General features: G+C 34.7%; 1 protein-coding gene across 1 annotated transcript; it reads left to right on the top strand.

Moving 5' to 3' along the window:
* The first annotated feature begins 4,330 nt into the window (after positions 1–4,330).
* On the top strand, positions 4,331–14,920 carry LOC149416368 (uncharacterized). Its single transcript, XM_089641971.1, has 4 exons — positions 4,331–4,455; positions 5,212–5,428; positions 14,074–14,211; positions 14,907–14,920. Exons 2-4 carry the CDS (start codon positions 5,275–5,277, stop codon positions 14,918–14,920), a joined length of 306 nt encoding a protein of 101 aa, XP_089498097.1. The 5' UTR covers positions 4,331–4,455; positions 5,212–5,274.
* Positions 14,921–21,074: the final 6,154 nt, after the last annotated feature.

Genomic DNA, 21,074 nt, shown 5'->3' with positions numbered 1-21,074 from the left:
GGGAAATTTGATAAGTCACATACTGACTCACACTAGAAAAAAAGCTTTTTCATGTTCTTTGTGCAATAGCTCATTTTTTCAAACCTGAAAATTGACGAGACATATGCTGACTCACAGTGGCAAAAACTCTTTTTCGTGTTTCAAATAATTTTTTTAAGTGCAACTCTACATGTACTCAATAGAATTATTTGACGTGCCACGTGCTGACTCACGCTGGAGAAAAGCTTTTTTCATGTTCTTTCTGCAACTATTCATATTCTTAAAAGGGAAATTTGTCGAGACACATATTGACTCACAGTTGAGAAAAAAGTTTTAATTTATCAAAGTGCAACTCTTCATTTATTCGAAAGAAAGAATCACGTGCGTTTTTACTGTCCAGAAAGTCCTTCTTCATGTTTCAAGTCATATCTGAGTGCTTCTCAATACCATTACACTTATCAAGGTTTAATTTTTTTTAGTGCACTCCCACATAAAATCAAAATTATAATGTCTTTAAATCACAAATAAAACAACTCCTTGATCAACCCAATGATAATTTTATGTTTTAATTTCATATAACGATTTTTTACGTATCTTTTGATTAAATGTTCATATTGACCAAATGCAAATTTTAATATTTCATACTTTGTTATAGTAAATTATTTCATTTAATGATTAATTAACAAAAAAATACCAATATATAACTATTTTTTTCTTTTTTTAACATATCCTCTTGAAATATCATATCAGAATTCGAACTAACCATTAGCTTATTGTTGCAATTTATTATGTACCTACTCTTGCAATATTATCAGCTCTGCTTTTTTCCAACTGAATAGAATAACTTTATGTACTTACCACCTACTACCTACTTATTAATCGAAATTTAATAATATTATTTTTATTTTACTGCATCCATATTCTTAAATTTATTTACATTTATTTTGTATCCAATTTAGTAATTGCTATATTGGTATATTTCATTATCTACACTTTTGTTTTCATACTATATTAACTTATTTTTTTCTTATTTTATAAATAAAATCTTTCTTTCTTTTCTTTATCTTATGTATACTGTGATGGCACTACTCCCCAACTCAAATACGAGAAACTTTTTTTCTATATTGAATTGGGTAGTAACGTGAAAAAAAAAACATTTTATTGTGATTGAGTTTTGAGAACCATATTCTTTTCTTCTGTTAATCTGTAATATGTATATATTTCAAATAAAAAATGTTTTAGAAACTACAACCTTATGAAACACGTGCTGAATCATAGTGAAGAAATTTTTTTATGATTGGTAACTATTGTGTTACTAATTATTCATGTTCTTATAGGCATGTTAATATTAAAACACGCATGACCTATGCTTCTCTTACCACTTTCAGTCATTACTGTATTTGTGTACAATTTACTATATTGTCTAATATAGTGTTCGTGTTACGTGTTTTATAAATATTGTGTTCGTGTGTACTGATACATTTTGTATTTTGTAGTTTAAAAGTCATATGTACATTTATACAATTTTCTAATTTTTAATTAGTCAATTTCTTTGGATAGTATTTTCGTGGAGCATCTAGATTATAGTTGATAAGTTTTATTAATAATTTCATTCTGTAATATTTGCTTATCATTTAGGTTTGTAATGTGTGTGTTTCTTCATATGTATTTGTCAGATAATTTGGGTGGGACTGTATTAAGTTAAAGTATATGCCCATCTTTACTTCTGTTGGTAGAAGGTTAGAGATTCTACCAAATACATCAATTAGTTAAATGATATTTTCTTTCAGCTTTTCAATGTGCTGTTTAAAGGTCAAGTGTTTGTCACTTTGTAGGCCCAGTTATATTTCACATCTGGAATATGTAGGTTTTTTCTTCTGTTTGTAATTGTTTATGTAACGACATCATTCTTTTTGGTGAACTTAAGATCATTTTACCGTTTTTTTTAGATATAAACCGTTAGGATATTTTTAATCAGCCAGTTATTCAAATATTAAGATTGATTTAAGATTGTTCTAATAAAATATCAAAGTTTTTGCTTTCGTAAAATATCGCAGTGTCATCTGCGTATAAGAAGATTTCGTCATTTAGTCAATCGACAGATATCATTTTTGTACATTCGTAATATGAGTCATATTTAACTCAATGGAACTTAATTGGTCTAGAACATATGAATATTTATTGTTTTAATTTTTTACTGTACGACTGTTTGCTTCCTAAATAAAAAGAAATAAAAAAAAATAAAAATGAGTGGCCCCAGTAAGGATCCTTGAGGAACTCCATAGATTTTGCTTTCGAGTTATCTCCCTTTGTAACATATTATTTAACGTATAACAATTATTTTATTTTTTTATAATTTTTTATTTATAGTTTACCAGTGACTTTTTATTAAAATAAATGTGTGAAGATGCAAAATGTGGTCTATAAAAGAATAAAATGGTTTACAGAATAACGGTTTAAAATACTGATACCTTTTCTTTCTAAGAATCGTTGATCCTTTTTTTTATTATATTAACTTTTATAATATGCAGTGGATATTGGATTTATTTTAGTTAAACTGATATATTGACTTTTGTTTATATTTAGAAATAAGTCATTTATTTGTCACAAATATTTAATAGATCTAAGTTAATTTGTAAAACAGACAGTCGTCTGCGAATAATTTGAAATGGACTCCTTCAAATATAGAAACTGTCATCCACAAGCATTTTTTGCTTTAATTTTTATTTCTTTCCCACAAACTTAATTCTCTTTTACCTATGTTTTCCACTACACTATACTACAACGGCAAAGTAACGTTTATACTGTCGCAGTTCTTACTTTATAAGACTAATGGACTTAAATAAATAAATTAAATAAATTGCTCAGAAATCCATCATTAAAATAATGTACCAAAGGACCAAGACATATCCCACCAACCAGTTATTTCAAGAAACAGAAATCATGGAACTAAGACGGATCTATTGTATTCAATGTCTCAAATTTATATTTACGCGTCCTATCAATTTCACCAAAAACACAAATCGCTCGAGCCAGAGACATACCACATGCGTGTTCACAGTCCCCCTCTGCAAAACTAGGCTGGGCCAAAGGCACATCAACTATATTGCCCCAAAATTGTTCAATTCTTTACCCAATTCCATCAACATGTGTCAAAACCTGAACTTATATAAGAAAAATGTTAAAAGTTGGATAAGAAATAATTTCGAAGCGAGTAACTTTTTTCTATAATTTAAGCCATCCATCTGTTTCTAAATAACTAAACTACCACAGGTCTTTCTGTAAATTAAAGATTAATTTCTTTAAATCAAAGAAATATATACATACATCTATGTCTTATGTGTGTGTGTGGGTGTGTGAGGGTGCGTGTGTCTGTGTGTGCGTGTGTCTGTGTGTGTGTGTGTGTGTGTATATGTTTGTAAATTTAAAAAAAAGAAGAAAAAATAGAAACTTCTCTAAAAAAAAAAACCAATCACATTGATCTCTATAGATACATTTAACAAGTTTAAAAAATATATATTTTAAACACCACTGTTTTATCCTTACACTATAATACCCACGCTCAGGCTTCGCCTTTGTGGGATTTTTTTGTTACTCTTTCATTCTATATTACTATGTATGTACCTGAATTGTATATGTATCAAAAAATTTGTTAATAAAAAAAAAATAATAATAATAATTACACAAATATATATGACAGTGACAATGTACCAGAGTATGTAGCTGACTTTGAAATAATTGTTCGGGTAGATATCTTTCGAATTCGTGTCCAGTAATTACGAAAGGAATTCCTCGTTTTCTGAGTGTTTCTTGTTGTAAAGATCATTTCCAATTTAAGTGTTTGTTTTATCAACCTTAGATATGCAGACATATTTTCAGCTAGAGTCATGAGTGGTTCATTTATGTAGGTAAGCGACTAGAGTTGCCAACTGTTCGGTTGCCCGTGAGCGGATGCAGGTACTGGCACATTTTATCTTGTATTGTTGTTTTTATTATTAAAATAATTTCTTTTAAACAATTTTTGTTAGTTTGGAGTGGTACGAGCAGTACGCTTAGGATAGGTATGTGTGTTGGAGGAAATGCGGAGCAATAATGTGGACACGTCTGCTACGAAGCTAGTGCGTTTATTAACTGGCATTTAACTGATCTGCAACAAGTACAGAGTATAAGACAATATCGTGGTGAGGGGAGCGGAGCGTCACGTAGCCGCTACATTTGTAAGAAAATATCGTCATTCGCTAACTGAACAAAATACTTGGGTGTTGTCCATTGTCTATGGTTATATCAATCTGACGTTTTACTCGCTTCCTCACCACAATATTTTTGTTTCTTGGCTTTTATTGATTAATGTTGTATAAAGGGTGGTTATTTCAATAAGCATAATCGCTTTATTGCGATGTTTTTTTTATTTTTTAATTGAAGTGGGACTTCTGCATTTCTACATTTTAAAGACGTTTCTTCAACACTTCGTCTTACGTAAGTAACTAAATGGGACCTAAACTCTTTTTAGATTCCAGTTCAATATCGGAATACGTCACATTACACTTTTCAACCGGTCAGTAAAAAATATGTGAATAATTGCACATATTGAAATAATATGTGATTTTTAGCACATACCAATGGAAAGAAATTCCATCAGTAATGGTTAGTTCGAGAAGGATTTGTGCACCTCTCAAAAGTTTAGGAAAGCATTTTTACACAAAAAAGACCCTACAGCGATGTAGTGAAACCACGCGCGTTGTATCAGTAACATATCTTCTCTTTTAATTCATCTAAGATTATAACATGGTTTGTCTTGCGTTTTAATATCAATATCTGACATTTAATTGTATTTTTTACAACTGATTCGACCCATGCAAACTACTTCGACATCAATTTGACATTTCTGCACTTATGCCCCGTTTTTAGTTGCTCATAAAGCTCAACTGAAGAAAAATTGAAAAAGGTTGCTGTTTATACGAATTCCGACAAATGTAATCTTTAATATTCTTTATGTCCACGAGCAAAAATCGCATTGAAAGAAACGACAATTTTCTTCCCAAAATTGTTTGTTTAATTAAATCACAATTGCTTATCTAACTTTTGTTTGTCTGGTCAATACCAATACCTTGAAAATTGATATCTTAATAATGTAACAAGGTCAAAGAAAGTTCAAAACTTAATATATTATGTTACAAATAAAAGGTTCTCTCAAAAGGAAGGCATCTGATAAATTTTTAATCGTTGTTTCAGTACATATGTATATTGAACTGGGTTCAATGTCTGTTATATGACAGAACGCTATCATAGAAGACCATGGATCTTCCCGTTCCAGAATCTGCTTCCATCAAGTTGGAACCAGGATTTCAGGAAGAGAGTGGAGGTGACATGCCGTCTTCGGATTTAGTTTTCGGCAACCAGGATGTAAAGAAGGAATACTTACAGTATTCTGAGTCCATTCCGACAACCAGTAAGTTATATTGCAAAATTCAGAAAATTTTAAATATTAATTCCAAATCTTTTAGATTGTTTCGCGAACAGGACGCATACTTGTTTATGGCGTCATCCAATGACTAAATAAAATACCTGTGAGAGGACTTATCATGCTAATAAAACATTCTGTACAAAGACTAGTTCAAAAATGGCTACCGAGATGGCGGCAAATCTAGAGCGTTTCCATGGGTATTATTCAAAGGTCTGACATTTTTCATCATTTGTCAGCAATAACAATTATTTCTTTCTTATCACAACCATTTCCATATACATAAAACTAATTTTAAGACAAACCTAGAACTATGCAGTAAAGATCAGGAAAATTATAATTAGTTTTCGAAACATGGATACATAATTTTTCACAATGTTTCAATATTGTTTACACTATAACCTAATTAAAATAATTATACCGATATTTAATGCTGTGGGCACTAAACTACATCCATCCAGTTATATTCAATATTATGTTAACGAATTCTTCTTCAAAATGTTTTGAATACAGCAGAGTTCGTGTTTGCTGTCCGAAACGTTGGCTAAAGAAGGAGTTAGCGCAACACGGCATAGCACCCCAAAAACAAAAAACAAAAAAACACTTTTATTTCAGATAAACCTCAAATTGTACTTATATCACAAATGTATTACCTATGAAAATAGGAAGTAGGGTAGGAACTATTAATGATTTCCCAATATTCCATTCTGTGTGTTTCAAGTGTAATAAAAACCTTTGTCGAAATTAACCTTTTTCACAGCGGACTTAAATATTAATTTCTGTTGTATGGTGATATGATTAATTAATTAATTAATTTTTTTTTAAAAAGAAAGACAAACATTCCCGGGTTACGAATAACCTGACAATATTTGAAAATCTCCTACTACCACCACAGTAAGCGGAAAATGTTGCTTGTGTTGTGATGGAGGACTTAGCCAGCCGAGGAATTGAACACACTACGCCTGGGTGAGACCCAAGCGCAATGTTAACTCAGCCACCGACCGGTTAAATTAAAAATGATGCTTAATTAATATTTCTATGAATGTAACTATCAAGATATTATAATACATTTTATCATTAATCATTGTAATCTCTAAGTAGTATTAAAAAAAGTCGCCATCCGCGTCTGTATGTTTGCTCGCTTACTTACTTGCATACTACATTGAACTTTGTGGCGGTACATACTAAAACTTCTTTTGGTCGAAGAATCTATTTATATCAGGACCCACTTACGTTTAATATTTTTCCAAATCATATTAAGTCTACCAATTCTTTAGTTAAATTTTAAAAGTTAGTTAAGATGTTTGTATTGACAGATGATTATCTGAATATTTTTTCATCCTTGTCTTTTCTTAAATAATAAGATTTTAAATAAGTTCCATTTGCTAAAAACTGAATGTCACCCTAGCTGTCTTTATTATCTACTTGTTTATTCTTGGGAATAATGGTTAATAAGTAGTTATGGTTCAAATATTGTTGCAATATACTGTCAAATTACCCATCTGGTAACTCATCAAATACATATTGGTATGTAAGAAGTTATGTAGTTGTTTTTTATGTTAGTGTAAAAAATGATTGTCGAAGGACCTTGAATGATTGAGCAATGCCCACTGCACATAAGATGATATTTGTTGTATGGATACAGGAAGGACTCACCATTGGGAAAGGGGCACTTGTTTCTTCCCGTCTTTTCTTCACAACAATGTCACTTAACACAAGCGGATTGCACTATATCGTCGCGAATAATAATTTCGTAAGATAAGGGAGACGAGATCTCGAGCGGATGCGGTTTATTGTTAGCGGTTTGGGTTATTGCAACATACTGACTACCAAAGGGCACATAAATTAGCAGGAATGGGAAGGAAGGTAGGAACAAAGGAACAACAATACTATCTCAGTACAGTGGTCGCAGGTATGTGTGTATGTGTGCATGAGATGTGTGTATAATTAATGTCTATTGCGTATTGGCGCAACCATGCCCCCCGCCTGGAAGGGGATGAAAGAATCCACTTCCATAAACCATAAAAAGGTCAGTACGCTTTAACGTTAAAACGAACAAAATTGTAGTAACACGCGGTAAAATTAGTATTAATTTGTAAAAAGGTCAGAAAAATGTTAATATGTGATGCTATTGTATTAATTTAGTAATAAAATTAATCAGCGGTAAATTTAAACTAAATTAAATAGAATAATGTAGAAAATAAAAAAGAGGGCCATAGATGTACCATCTGATGACCAAGTTGCCAAGGACTATTATTGCGACGGTAAAGGGCAGAGTTTTACTACTGCTCTGCGGTATATGCCGGTGTTCGTTTTGACATCAGCAACACGGGTCACTCCGTCCAAACCGGGATATACGTTGACTATTATGCCAATAGGCCATTGAAGAGGCGCAATATTGTCACACTTGATCATTACAATTGTGCCTGCCGTTACCGGGTTCGAACTCGTGTTCCATTTCTGCCGCGATTGTAAAGTATTTAAATATTCCATACGCCAGCGGTTCCAGAAAGTCTGGACGAGATGATCGACGAGATGCTTCCTTTGCAGTAAGTTTACGGACTCGTTGGACAAGTCAGCGGCGGGTAGAGATTTTAACGGCGTAAGTGTTAAAAAATGCGCGGGTGTTAAAGGTAACGGAGCTGAAACATCGGTGACACTAAGTACCGACAGCGGACGTGAGTTTAAAATTGCTTCAATCTGAGAAAGCACTGTCTGCATCTCTTCGTAAGTCAGTAGAGAGGTGCCTACGATTTTATTTAAATAACTCTTCAGGCATTTAATGTTACTTTCCCAGATTCCACCAAAGTGTGGAGCTTGAGGAGGATTCATTTTCCATTCGATGCGGTTTTCCCGTAGATTATTTGAGAGTTCCTTCTTATAATTACGAGACTCTATTAGATCGAATAAAGAGTTTAAATGAGACTTAGCTCCCACGAAGTTCGTTCCATTATCGGAGTACATTACACTCACAGGACCACGTCTAGATAAAAAACGCTTGAAAGCGTTGAGAAAGACTTCGGTGGAAAGATCTGAAGCGAGTTCGATATGAACCGCACGGGTCACTAGGCAGATAAATATGCAAATGTATGCCTTTTGACTTCGGACCCCCCGACGTCTATAAGGGATTATTTGTAGCGGGCCAGCGTAGTCAACACCTGTGTGTAGAAAAGCCTTAGCTTCGCGGACGCGACAAGCGGGTAAATCTCCCATTATTGGGAATTGTGGTTTAGGCTTAACTTTGAAGCACGTATTGCACCGATGGACGCGCTTCCGGACCAGATTACGCGATGAAAGTATCCAGAATCTCTGTCTTAGTAGAGACATGAGTAAAGTGGGACCCGTATGTAGGTTCTTTATATGATAGTAATCTATTATTAAATCGACTACATGATCACGCGCGGGTAATAGAATGGGATGACGACTGTCAAATTCTATTTCAGCGTTTTTTAATCTGCCTCCTACCCTTAGAATACCGTGATGAAGAAACGGATTCAATTTTGCAATAGCTCGCCGAACCTTCTTCCCATCATTGACTGCCTTTATATCTTCGGAGAAATGTTCTTGCTGTATTGATTTTATAACAGCTATTTCTGCAGTTAAGATATGACTTAATTCGAATGTTCGCGGTAATTTCTTAATGAAACGAAAAACATAGATTACAATCCGAATTAATTTCGGCCATGAACTAACACGAGAAGCTAGTGCACACAGTAAAGGTGGAGCAATTGTTTTGAGGCGGTTATTGTTTTGAACGGACATCAAAACTTTAGTTTTCAGTTCGGGTGGATCAGATACAGATTTCGAATCAAAACGCTGTAAAGGCCAATCATTTTTAGGTAACTGAGCGAATGCGGGGCCATTAAACCATAACGGATGGTCTATGAGTTGAGCGGGGGTGAGACCACGCGACAGGCAGTCGGCGGGATTGTCTTTCCCTTTTATATGATAGAAGCATTCAGCCCCCAGGTGTTTTTGTATTTGTGACACACGATTGGCAACGAAGGTCTGCCATTTCGCAGGCGGTGAATTTATCCACGCTAGAGCAACCGTGCTGTCGCAAAAAGCTAATGTCGTATGAGCTCTTGAATTTGATGCGTAGGTATTACTGACCGTATGCATTAATCGCGCAAGTATTAGTGCTCCACATAGTTCTAATCGCGCAAGTGAAATCGTCTTAGCAGGAGCGACTTTGGATTTGGCACATAATAAACTAATTGTGGTTTTATCAGTATTCGGACAGTAAACATGTAAGTAAATAACACCTCCGAATGCGCGTTCACTTGCGTCTGAAAACCCGATAAGGGTTAGTATACATTGGTGTTCGATTCCTACAAAACGAGGAATTTTAATAGATTGCAGTAATGGCAATTCTTTTTCAAACTGTCGCCAAAGCGTGACAACAGTTCCAGGAGGAGTATCGTCCCAATCAAGCTTGTATTCCCAAAGAGACTTAATTATAAGCTTGGCTAATAATACAACTGGTGCAACGAAACCCATCAAATCCCAAAGACGAGCAATCGTCGAGAGAATGTTTCGTTTAGTACAAATTCTTTCGTTGGAGTTTACAACAAATACGAAATTATCTGAAGCGGGTATCCAATGAAGCCCTAGTATTTTTAGGTTTTCATCAGGATTAAATTCCACATGTTCCTTAACACGACGCGCTGAAGGAATCGTGGACAAAAGATTAGGAGAATTGCTAGAGAACTTTACAAGGTCAAATCCTCCAGCAGCGAACAGCTGAATTAATTCCGTCGATAACTCGGAGGCTTCCTCGACCGACGAACAACTGGTGACGAAATCGTCCATATAGAAAGAGCCATTTTCCACCAAGTTTGCAGCAAGTGGAAAACGAGGTCGTTCATGCGACGCGAGTTGGCGCAGTGTACGCATTGCCAAAAATGGGCTGCAAGACATGCCGAATGTGACGCGATTAAATTCGAACAATTGTAAAGGGTCGCTATTGTTAAATCTATAAAGTATTCGCTGATAACGACGGCATTCTTCTTGCACTACAATTTGAAGATACATTTGTTTTATGTCGGCGGTTATAGCTACTGCAAACAATCGGAACTTAAGTATAATCCGAAACAAATCACCTTGTAAATTCTTACCGGTATGTAGAATGTCGTTGAGCGAGTAGCCCGAATCGGATTTCATGCTCGCGTCCAGAACCATGCGGATTTTGGTAGTTAATTTGTCCTCGCGAACTACAATATGATGCGGAATGACGTAATGGGGTAAGTCAGAATTATCGACAGGCGAAATGTACCCTTTCTGTAGGTATTCGCGCAATATTTTGTCGTACTCTAATTTTATAGCGGGTTGAGCTATTAATCGGCGTTCGAGAGATCGGAACCGGCGCTCAGCGGCTGGCAACGATTCACCGAGGATAGAAGGACTGTTATGAAACGGCAACGCAACAATGTAACGACCTGTCGTGTCACGGGAAGTGGTGAGTTTAAAAATGTCTTCACATTCCTGTTCATCAGGCGTTAAAAACTTCTCGTCTGGAATGTCTTCCAATTCGAAGAAGCGCGAAAGGCAAAAGTCATCATTTTTCGCGAACGTACAAAATGATGGTGTGGCGTTTATACTTGGGGTTTCAGTCATCGTTGGAGCAGTGCCTAGGATGAGATAGCCCAAAGTAGTTTCGATAGCAATTGGCTGGCCGGGATAACCTGATATTTTGTTTGCTTTAAAAATGCGAGCAAACATGTCACATCCCAAGATAATATCAATCTCACCGGGCGTGTGGAAAGTATTATCTGCTAAGGGCAAATTGTCGAGATACGACAACGAGGCGCGGTTGACGTTAACAGTAGGCAACTCACTAGTTATAGTTTCTACTACATAAGGTTCAATCATATACGAGTGAGTGTCGTCGTAGCGAGAGTATAATTTTAGACAAGTCATGCCCTTTGTCAAATTTCTTGAGTCGCCTATTCCCGTGACGTAAGTGCCTTGCGATGATCGCACCGTGAGATTCAAACGTAAACAGCATTTACGCGTAATAATATCCCTTTGGGAGCCGCTATCTATCAGAGCGCGTATTGTCTGCACCTGGCCCTTAGCATCTCGGGTAGTGCAAACGGCAGTTCCTAAGAGTGCAATAGTATTTGCTCTAGTAAATGAATTTGTCACGCACAGTGATACCGGGCTTGCAGAATTTGAATCGTCATTATCGACGTCTGCTGGCGACGCGGGAGACGGTATTTGGTCTCGTTGTGGTTTTCGATGATCAGTTTGTTTGAAATGCAACAAACTATGGTGGTTGAAAGTGCATGATTTGCACGTACTCTTTGATTTGCACGCTTTTGTGCCGTGCCTAGTACTGAGGCAGTTCACGCAAACTCGTATATTCGATGACTTGATTAAATTAAATCGCTCGCGTGGTTCTAAACCATTAAATTTAGAGCATTGATACAAAGGGTGCGATCCCCTTTGACAACAAAAACAAATTTCGACAGAGTGATTGTCGCCTTTTTCGACATTAATAAATGTCTTTGCGGAATTATTATTATTTGAGCCAAGACGGCTCGACGTAGGTTGTGCGATTTGCGCGCGATTAAGGATTCGTTGCTGTCCTCTCACAAAATCAATTAAATCAGAGCTGGACGGGAAAATTTCATCATTCCGAATAGACGATTCGAAAGCCTTCACTGTCTCTATGTCAAGACGTTTAAGGCCCAGTTGTAGCAATATAAATTCTGCGAGATCTTTGATTCGTAACTGTTTCAGTGCGGCAATGTTAGTCGCGTATGTATCTGCAAATTTTTCTAGCGAAGCGGGCGTAACCGAAGTAACAGCAGGTATTTTCAGCAATCGATCAAAGTATGACTCAGCGAGAACGCGTGGATCATTATATTTGGTGCACAATGCGTCCCATATCACTTGATAATTTGTACCGGTAGGTGTGATAGTTTTGCAAATATTTAAAGCTTTTCCCGTCAACTTGGACATCAGATACTGCATCTTTTCTGAATTATCCAATGAATTATTTGAATGGATAACCGAGATATAAGTCTCATAGAAAAGAGGCCAATTTTCTAATTTTCCGTCAAAGCACGCTATTTCTAAAGGCGGTAATTTAATTTGACGGCGAGGTTTTTCAACCGGATTGGCCAGCATGTTCGCTTCGGTATATTTAATAATGCCGAAAATTTCCTCAAAAGCATTTAATTGAGAATATTCAGCAACTGCTTCTGGGTTCAATTCCTGTTCGAAATTAACCTTTTCATCTAGAAGCGTTATAAATTCGGACCGAATTCTTTCTAGTGTACTTGCGCCTGATAAAAAAGATTGCCGATTGTTAACACTATCAGAAGCCTTCTTCATCTTGTCGAAGACTGATTGTAAACATGCAAAATTAGCGGCCAATTTGGCATTTAAACGTTTCAAACGAGTCTTTCGTCACGTGACGACCCTGACGCGCTTGTAGCCATTTTCTGATTCTGGTTATTTTATTATATAATGCGGTAAAAAATATTATAGTAATAATATTTATAGAAAATAAATTGATTGATATTTAATTTTTATTCAATAAATTAACTTTTATGCCCGTAGGGTTAACTCAGTGCGGGTGCCGTGAAGGGTTAAGTATAGATAATGCGGGTAGACCAAATTTATCACTTTACGTCTTATTAAAGTATTATTATTTTTATGTATAATAGGTACATCCAATACTGGGATGTATTACAATAACCAAATAATTTATAATGAAATGCGGTTAATTTTAAATGCGGTTGATATAACAATATCGGTATTATTATTAGAAATAGATATTAAATAGCGGTATTGGCATATATTATAAATCTATTCTATTTGCGGGTAAATATGTTATTTCCATTCAATTCATCCAGTAATATCGGATAGGAATCTCCAGAAATAAAATGCGGGTAATTATTAATTGATTACGCGGGTATGTAAAACGCAATAACACTCTTATGGTTTATTACCGAAATTACGGAAATTACGGTTCAATATCAGGCTCGTTTGGGCCAACTATGTTGTGTAAGAAGTTATGTAGTTGTTTTTTATGTTAGTGTAAAAAATGATTGTCGAAGGACCTTGAATGATTGAGCAATGCCCACTGCACATAAGATGATATTTGTTGTATGGATACAGGAAGGACTCACCATTGGGAAAGGGGCACTTGTTTCTTCCCGTCTTTTCTTCACAACAATGTCACTTAACACAAGCGGATTGCACTATATCGTCGCGAATAATAATTTCGTAAGATAAGGGAGACGAGATCTCGAGCGGATGCGGTTTATTGTTAGCGGTTTGGGTTATTGCAACATACTGACTACCAAAGGGCACATAAATTAGCAGGAATGGGAAGGAAGGTAGGAACAAAGGAACAACAATACTATCTCAGTACAGTGGTCGCAGGTATGTGTGTATGTGTGCATGAGATGTGTGTATAATTAATGTCTATTGCGTATTGGCGCAACCACATATTTTTTGTTTTTATGTAGTATTACTTTATGTTTGTGATAACTCTATGTTTGCTTCACTCAAATGCAAATTGTTAACCTCGATACAGGCTTAGTCCTAGTGAGAAAAAATGTGATTTATATATTGTGAGATGCAATAAATAAATATATGCTGTTTTTTTGTTTATCCAGGTAGATTTAATGTGGAAACTGTACCCATCAAAGCAGAACAAGGTGTAGTGGGAATCACTTATGTGGAAATCGACATAAACCTGCCGGATGTTAAAAAGGAATGTTTAGATCGCTTTGAAAGTATTACCCAGTCAACAGGTAAAATTGATTTTGTCCGTTTGAATTCAGAATTCATGCTCTCTAACTTTATAATATTAATAGTTTTATGGAAAACTTGCATTATTAAGTTTTATTGGTAATCTTTTTCAGACTTATTGACAGATCTGAAGACGCAACATGTGGAAAAACGATTATCTTGTACCTATTGTAACTACTCCTGCTTTTATAAGTCGAAGTTAGAACTTCACTTGCGTACCCATACTGGAGAAAAACCCTTTTCTTGTCCCAACTGCAGTTATACTTATGCGCAAAAGGGAAGTTTGACGGAACACATGCTGACTCACAGTGGTGAAAAACCTTTTTCGTGTTCCGAGTGCAATTATACATGTACTAGAAAGAGAGATTTGACGACGCACATGCTGACTCACAGCCGAGAAAAACCTTTTTCATGTTCCCACTGCAATTATTCGTGTTCTCAAAAGGGATGTTTGTCGGTACATATACTGACTCACAGTGGAGAAAAACCTTTTTCGTGTTCCGAGTGCAGCTTTTCATGTTTTCGAAAGGGAGGTTTGACGAGACATATGCTAACGCACGGTGGAGTAAAATCTTTTTCATGTTCCGACTGCAGTTATTCATGTTCTCGAAAGGGAAGTTTGACGAGACACATGCTGACGCACAGTGGAGAAAAACCTTATTCATGTTCCTTCTGCAGTTTTTTATGTTCTCGAAAGGAAAGTTTGACTAAACATATGCTGACTCACAGCGGCAGTACAGGAATACTCAGACACAATCTGTAAATCAATCAATAAGTTATAATAGCGGAGTAACTGTAGAGGGACAAGAGCAATACTTTCGGTACGCGAAACAAACATAATTTTAATCTCAGTCAGCAACCCTTAGCAAAGACCATCTCTTTACCGAGGACTTCGAACGCATCAAAAATTATATCTGTTCGTCACGAGATAAGCGTTCAACGCCGGTCTTCTCATCCCTCTCAAGCCATCCAAAATTTTCCTGAATGGCATACTTCATCAACTCGCAGTGCCACAGCATCTGCTCTGCTATCTGGTTAATGTCACCACATGAACAGTTCGGATGAGGAGGCAGAGTCAGACTCTATAGCCGCCAGCTGAGCTCGACATGACCGGAAATTGCGTCATATAGTGATCCAGTTTTAATGTGAGGCCCTTCCATTCTGCTTTTAACTAAAGCGAAGAAAGAAAAAGTCAATCTTACGTTCTACGACATATTTATTTATTTATTACACGCCCTAGTGGGCTTTGACATAATAATTTACCAGTTATTTGTATCAATGTTAATACTTAAGAATTAAAACAATAAAAAATGTGAAGATAGTAAACAAAACTATCAATTTCGATACCTCAAACTTTATTCTTATTAGCGTCAGGAGTAAGTCCAGATTATGTAGTTTTTTTCAACAAAAACAATGTGGAATATATTAGTGAACGATAGAATAGTCGGACACTCTAGGCATACTTAAGGCCTTTCATCTGTAATGGAATGAGTTACGGAGTCGAATAAAGCTCGAGATAATGTGGTATACAGTAGTGAACGGCGGAAGTCAGTGATGCTAGAAGAAGACATGCGACGATCAAGTGAAACAATAACTTTAAAAAAGTAAGCGTTTTCAATTCTTTAGAGAAATATTATTTATACCTTAAAAATAAACCCAGTTTGGGGCTTAGCTAGAATTCACCAACGAGAAATGTATTATTTCTGTATAAATAAAATAAATCATAGAAAATAATGTTTATTTGCGCAAACAATGATTCCAAAACGTTTTTTTTTATTATTTCTGAGAAATATTATTATAATTTTTTATTGTACAAACGAGATAAAAGTGAAGAGACAATTTTCTTACAGATAACTTTTATAAAAGGAATGTGTTTTCTAAATTTCGTATTTTCTACAATTTTTCGACGTTTGGAGTAAAAATATCGGTTTTTTTTCAAAAAAAATTTCATGTTTGAAATTTAAATGTACCAATTAAGAAAAATTCAAATACAAAAATCTATAAGATAGTTTATCCAATTTTTGTAATTGTATTTGTTTATAAGTCTTCAAAAAGAAAAAATAAAAAGGGTATTTAAAATACCTTGGAAATATTTCAAAATTCGATGAGAAATTTCAAGTTTATGCAATAGATAAACCGTCATCACTCTTTGGCTGTATAAACAATGTTTATTTCTTTCCACGAAATATTTTACGTCAGTTTCTATTAGTAAGGTGCATTACATGTACCGTTGTTGATCAATTTTATAAAATATTCACCACGCTTATAAATTAGTTGGTCTGTTAGAAAATATAATTTATTTCGGAATATATCGTATAAACCACTAAATTCTTTTGTGCTCTAGACTAACTAAATTGTTTTTTTTCTTCCTTCGTGGAACATCGGTTCCTGAAGAGGACATTTGACATCTTTCTTATTTCTTAAATACAATTTAATTCTGTGCCGATAAATTGGCGTTTATTGAAAAGTAGTTTTTACATTTTCATACAAAAAAACAACAATATTAATAGGTACCATGTTTAATTTTCTATATAATGTATTTGTACGCTTTACAATAGCTACCTCACCAGGTGTAACCTATTATGAGTAAGGAATGTACCTATATTAAAAATATTTCATTGCAATGTTATTGGCAGATTTAGGAAGTGAAATTTTGATTAATAAGCTTTGAACAATTTCAACAACAATTTCTACCGATTTATATCAAGTTTCTCGTTAACTTTTGAGTTTTTAAGTTCAAAAAAATAAATATGTTATTTTTGAAAATAATAATCCAAACATTTGTTATGACGAAACGTTAATTATATGAAATTCCCTCGAAAAAAAACACAAAGTAAGATCCGAAATTTATTAAAAATACGTTTTGTTCTTTTATTCAATACGTTATAGGCATGAAAAAATTCACAGTGTATCTTTAAATACAACTAAAGCATTTGTCGAAAGATTTTTGCTCTATTTTAAACGAGTCGTCTTTAATTAAATATTTTCACCTTTTTTGCTTAATTTTTATATATTTTCAATAATAGCGCGCTGCCTCTAACATTCGTATTTACATATCTCCCTTATAAACCATATTTGAACGGTGACTACGAGGCCTTAGCGCTCCTTTTTATGTTTCCCTTCCTCATGTCTTATCGATGGTATCTTTAATTGTAAATATTTTAAGTTAGTTGTTCATTTTTTATTAACGTTTTTAAATAATTTCTACTGTAATAAAGTCTCGGAGATGAGGACGATAATTTTAAATTTGATGCATTGTTTGTATCAACATATCAATGCAGGTAGGTACTGTTGTTTTTGATTTTCCAGATAACGCTAACATGGAGACTAATACCATTAAGGCAGAACAAGAACTTCGAGATGAATGTGAAAGGGTAATTCCTTATACGGAAATTGACATAAACCTTGCTGATGTTAAAAAGGAATGCTTTGAGCGCTCTGAAAGTTTTACACCAACAACCGGTAAATCCGACTTTTTTATTGTTAAAATTAGCAATTCGTGGTATCCCAGTTTTAATTTTTGAATGAATTTACTGTACTTATTAGGCTTCATCCGTAATCTTTTTCAGACTCATTGGCAAACTTGAAGACGCATTCAGGGACAAAACGATACTCTTTTCCACATTGTAACTACTCCTGCTTAGACAATTCAACGTTTGCACTGCACTTAAGCACCCATATTGGCAAAAAACGTTTTTCATGTTCCGACTGTAACTATTCGTGTTCAACAAAGGGAAATTTCAATAGACACGTCGTAACGCACAGCGGAGAAAAACCGTTTTCATGTTCCGACTACAAATATTCATGTTTTTTAAAGGGAGATTTGACGATACACATGCTGACTCACACTGGAGAAAAACCTTTTTCATGTTCCCACTGCAATTATTCATGTTCTACTAAAGGAAAACTAAAAATTCATTTTCTTATTCACGGAGAAAAATCTTTTTCGTGTCTCTACTGCAGCTATTCTTGTTTTCAAAAGGTGCAATTAAGAATTCACCTACAAACACACATTGGGGAAAAACCTTTTTCTTGTTCCAACTGCAACTATTCAAGTTTTCGAATGGGAGATTTGAAGAGACATATGATAAGCGCCCCTGAGGTGATAACTCACAAAAGCGGCGCTATAAAAATTGTCCAATATTATTATTACTCATAGAGGAGAAAAACCATTCCAGTGTTCTGAATGTGGCACATTATTTTCGCTAAAGTCAAATTTAAAGATGCACATTCTCACTCACCTTGGAGTTAAACCATTCTCCTGCGCTGACTGCAACTATGTATGTTCTAGAAATGTTCATTTGAAAAGACACAAGCTGACTCATAGTGGAATAAAACCTTTTACGTTTCCTAACTGTAACTATTCAAGTTCTCAAAATTGAGATTTGAAGAAACACATGCTGACTCACAGTGGAGAAAAATCATTCTCATGTTCCAACTGCAGCTATTCGTGTCGTCGAAAAGAAGTTTTTTTTTACACTTTATATTGGCGTTCACCCATTAAGAGTGATCTTGGCCATACATTACAACATTTTTCTTATTAATAAATACAACAAATTACAGGACAAAATTGATTACATAACATAACATAACGTAACATAAATAAACATAACATAAACATAACGTAAACATAACATATCATAACATAACATAACATACTTCACATAAACGGTACAGAGCTAGTAACATTAGATTATCACAAAATTATAAAAATAGGAACCTGTGTACTATATATATAAGTGGGCGCTTTTCGTTATTTAACCAAAGATTTTTCTAAAATTAGTAGCGATTTTTTGAACAGAATTATGAAATTGGCAATCTTATAAACAAACACAGCTATCTTAGTAAACAATTGTGATTGTAAAACATAAAGATAAACATAAGAAGATTTGAAGAGACACATGCTGACTCATAGTGGAGTAAAAAATTTTTCCTGTCCCAATTGAAACTATTCATGTTATCAAAAGGGACAGTTAAAAATGCTCACAGCGGAGTAAAATCTAGACATGTTCACAGAAGGAAAATTTAAAGTCACATGCTGACTCACAGTGAAAAAAAAACTTTTTTTGTTTCGTATGAAGTGTGCACGATAAAAACCGTCGTTTTTTTAATGCTTTTATTGCAAAATGTAGAGGCTTTAGGGCAGGGCGGGGAAAACCGCAGCCCGCTTGCGCCTTCGGTACAGCCTGATGAAAATAATAAAATTTACACCTTGAATGGGAGATAGTTTTTTTTTTCACGATGTGTCACATAAATTTTAAAATAATTAAAAATAAATATTTTTTCTTCGTGTTTTTTTTAAATTTATTTATTGTTTGGCAACATTTACAGAATACTATCATAACACAAACAAGTTCAAAATATTCACAGGATGTAATGTTTTTATGACTAGGTAGAGATGATAAATAAAAATTATTTAAAAAAAGTATTTATAAATGTATACCTAAAAGATGAAAGAAAAAATAATATTGTTCCGTTCGAAATTATATAAAGATAGTTGCTGATCATCAACTATGCATAAAATCAATTGAAATATTCCGAGTACAATTACAATTATGTTAACAAGTGGACTCGTTTAAAGATTCGTTCCTTAGTTAAAAGCAGTTTTATGGTTGCAGATTTGTGTGCTAACGCAATTCGAAGGAAACCATTCTCGTATTTGAACTGCAATTATAAATTTCTAGTTGCAGATTAGTTATGTGATGCAAAAAATCAAATGTTCAAGCAATAAATTACTGGTAATTTCCCATTATTATTATTTCATATTATATTTGGAGAGTTAAATGGTGTAATGAGATACAAAATTAGAAAAATGTCATTGACGTTCGGTCAGTTTTTCTATCGGTAGATTTAGTTCACCGTTTGTGACGGAATGTTCACGACCTGGCATTTTTCTATCGTGGACTAGTGCCGGTAAACGATACGCAGTTTGGGAAAAATGCCGACTAACGTTAGACTACCTAACCAACTACTCGATTTATGTAATAGCCCAAGGGCGTAAATAAAACAATAAAAGTAGCAACGCTATTTCTTATCATCCTGGACATGAACCTAAACAGCAAGCTGAATGGAGTTATTAGGAAACAATTTGAAGCCGGTGAGGGGGACGATGAATTAATTTTAATTTTTTTCTTTGATAAAGAGTTTATTTTTTAAATAAAGGAGATTGACGTAAGGTTCCCGTAAGCACTTAGGCCATAGATCCATTGTGCTATTTCCCATTTCACCTCATTCCTTTAAAAAAGTTCATCAGGGTTGTCATTGGGTATGTGGCTGTGTCTTTTGGTTCCACAATGTGTCTTCCCAGGTATCTGAGCTTTGTTCCCAACAGAGCGGGACATTGGCATCAAAGGTGAATTGGAGTCTCTTCATCCTCTTCACATATCCTGCATCTGTTGGTGTTTTCCACTCCCAAAATCTGCATGTACCTCCTGAGATGGCATTGTCCCGTTTGTAGTCTTACCAGTTCCTTCATTGAGTTTATGTCCATATTGAGAAGTTGTCTGGTCCATGTGTGCATACTTTAAATTGCCTCATTCCGGGTGCCCTTTCCCATTCCTCCCAGTGCCGGGATTTGACCCAATTTTAAATATGTATTTTGGTGTGACAAATTGCTTCTACGGCCAGCTTGCATCCCGCAAGTGGTGCTTTCACCCCTTTCCTTGTAAGTTCATCAGCCCTCCTCACTCAAAATTCCTTTATCACCAAAGTAATCTATTATATTGTAAAAATTATCGAATATTTCGAAATAGATATTTTATCGATTGTGCCTGATGTGCATCACTAGTTGCTATTGCTTATTTTTATACACATAACAATCTGGCAATATTTTTTTCTATGGTTGTCAACCATTGACGTTTAGCGC

Source organism: Hesperophylax consimilis, chromosome 17 (assembly GCF_061612785.1).
Source record: "Hesperophylax consimilis isolate HC1 chromosome 17, BYU_Hcon_1.0, whole genome shotgun sequence".
Lineage (NCBI taxonomy): Eukaryota > Metazoa > Arthropoda > Insecta > Trichoptera > Limnephilidae > Hesperophylax > Hesperophylax consimilis.
Note: the sequence above shows the minus strand (reverse complement) of the source record. Positions and strands in the feature narration are given on the sequence as shown.

What these genes read in the sequence shown, in the direction of transcription:
- LOC149416368 (XM_089641971.1), top strand. Translation starts at nt 5,275, where the DNA reads ATGGATCTTCCCGTTCCAGAATCTGCTTCCATCAAGTTGGAACCAGGA. An exon ending in TGAGTCCATTCCGACAACCA is followed by an intron (nt 5,429 to 14,073) that starts GTAAGTTATATT and finishes TTGTTTATCCAG; the next exon opens with GTAGATTTAATGTGGAAACT.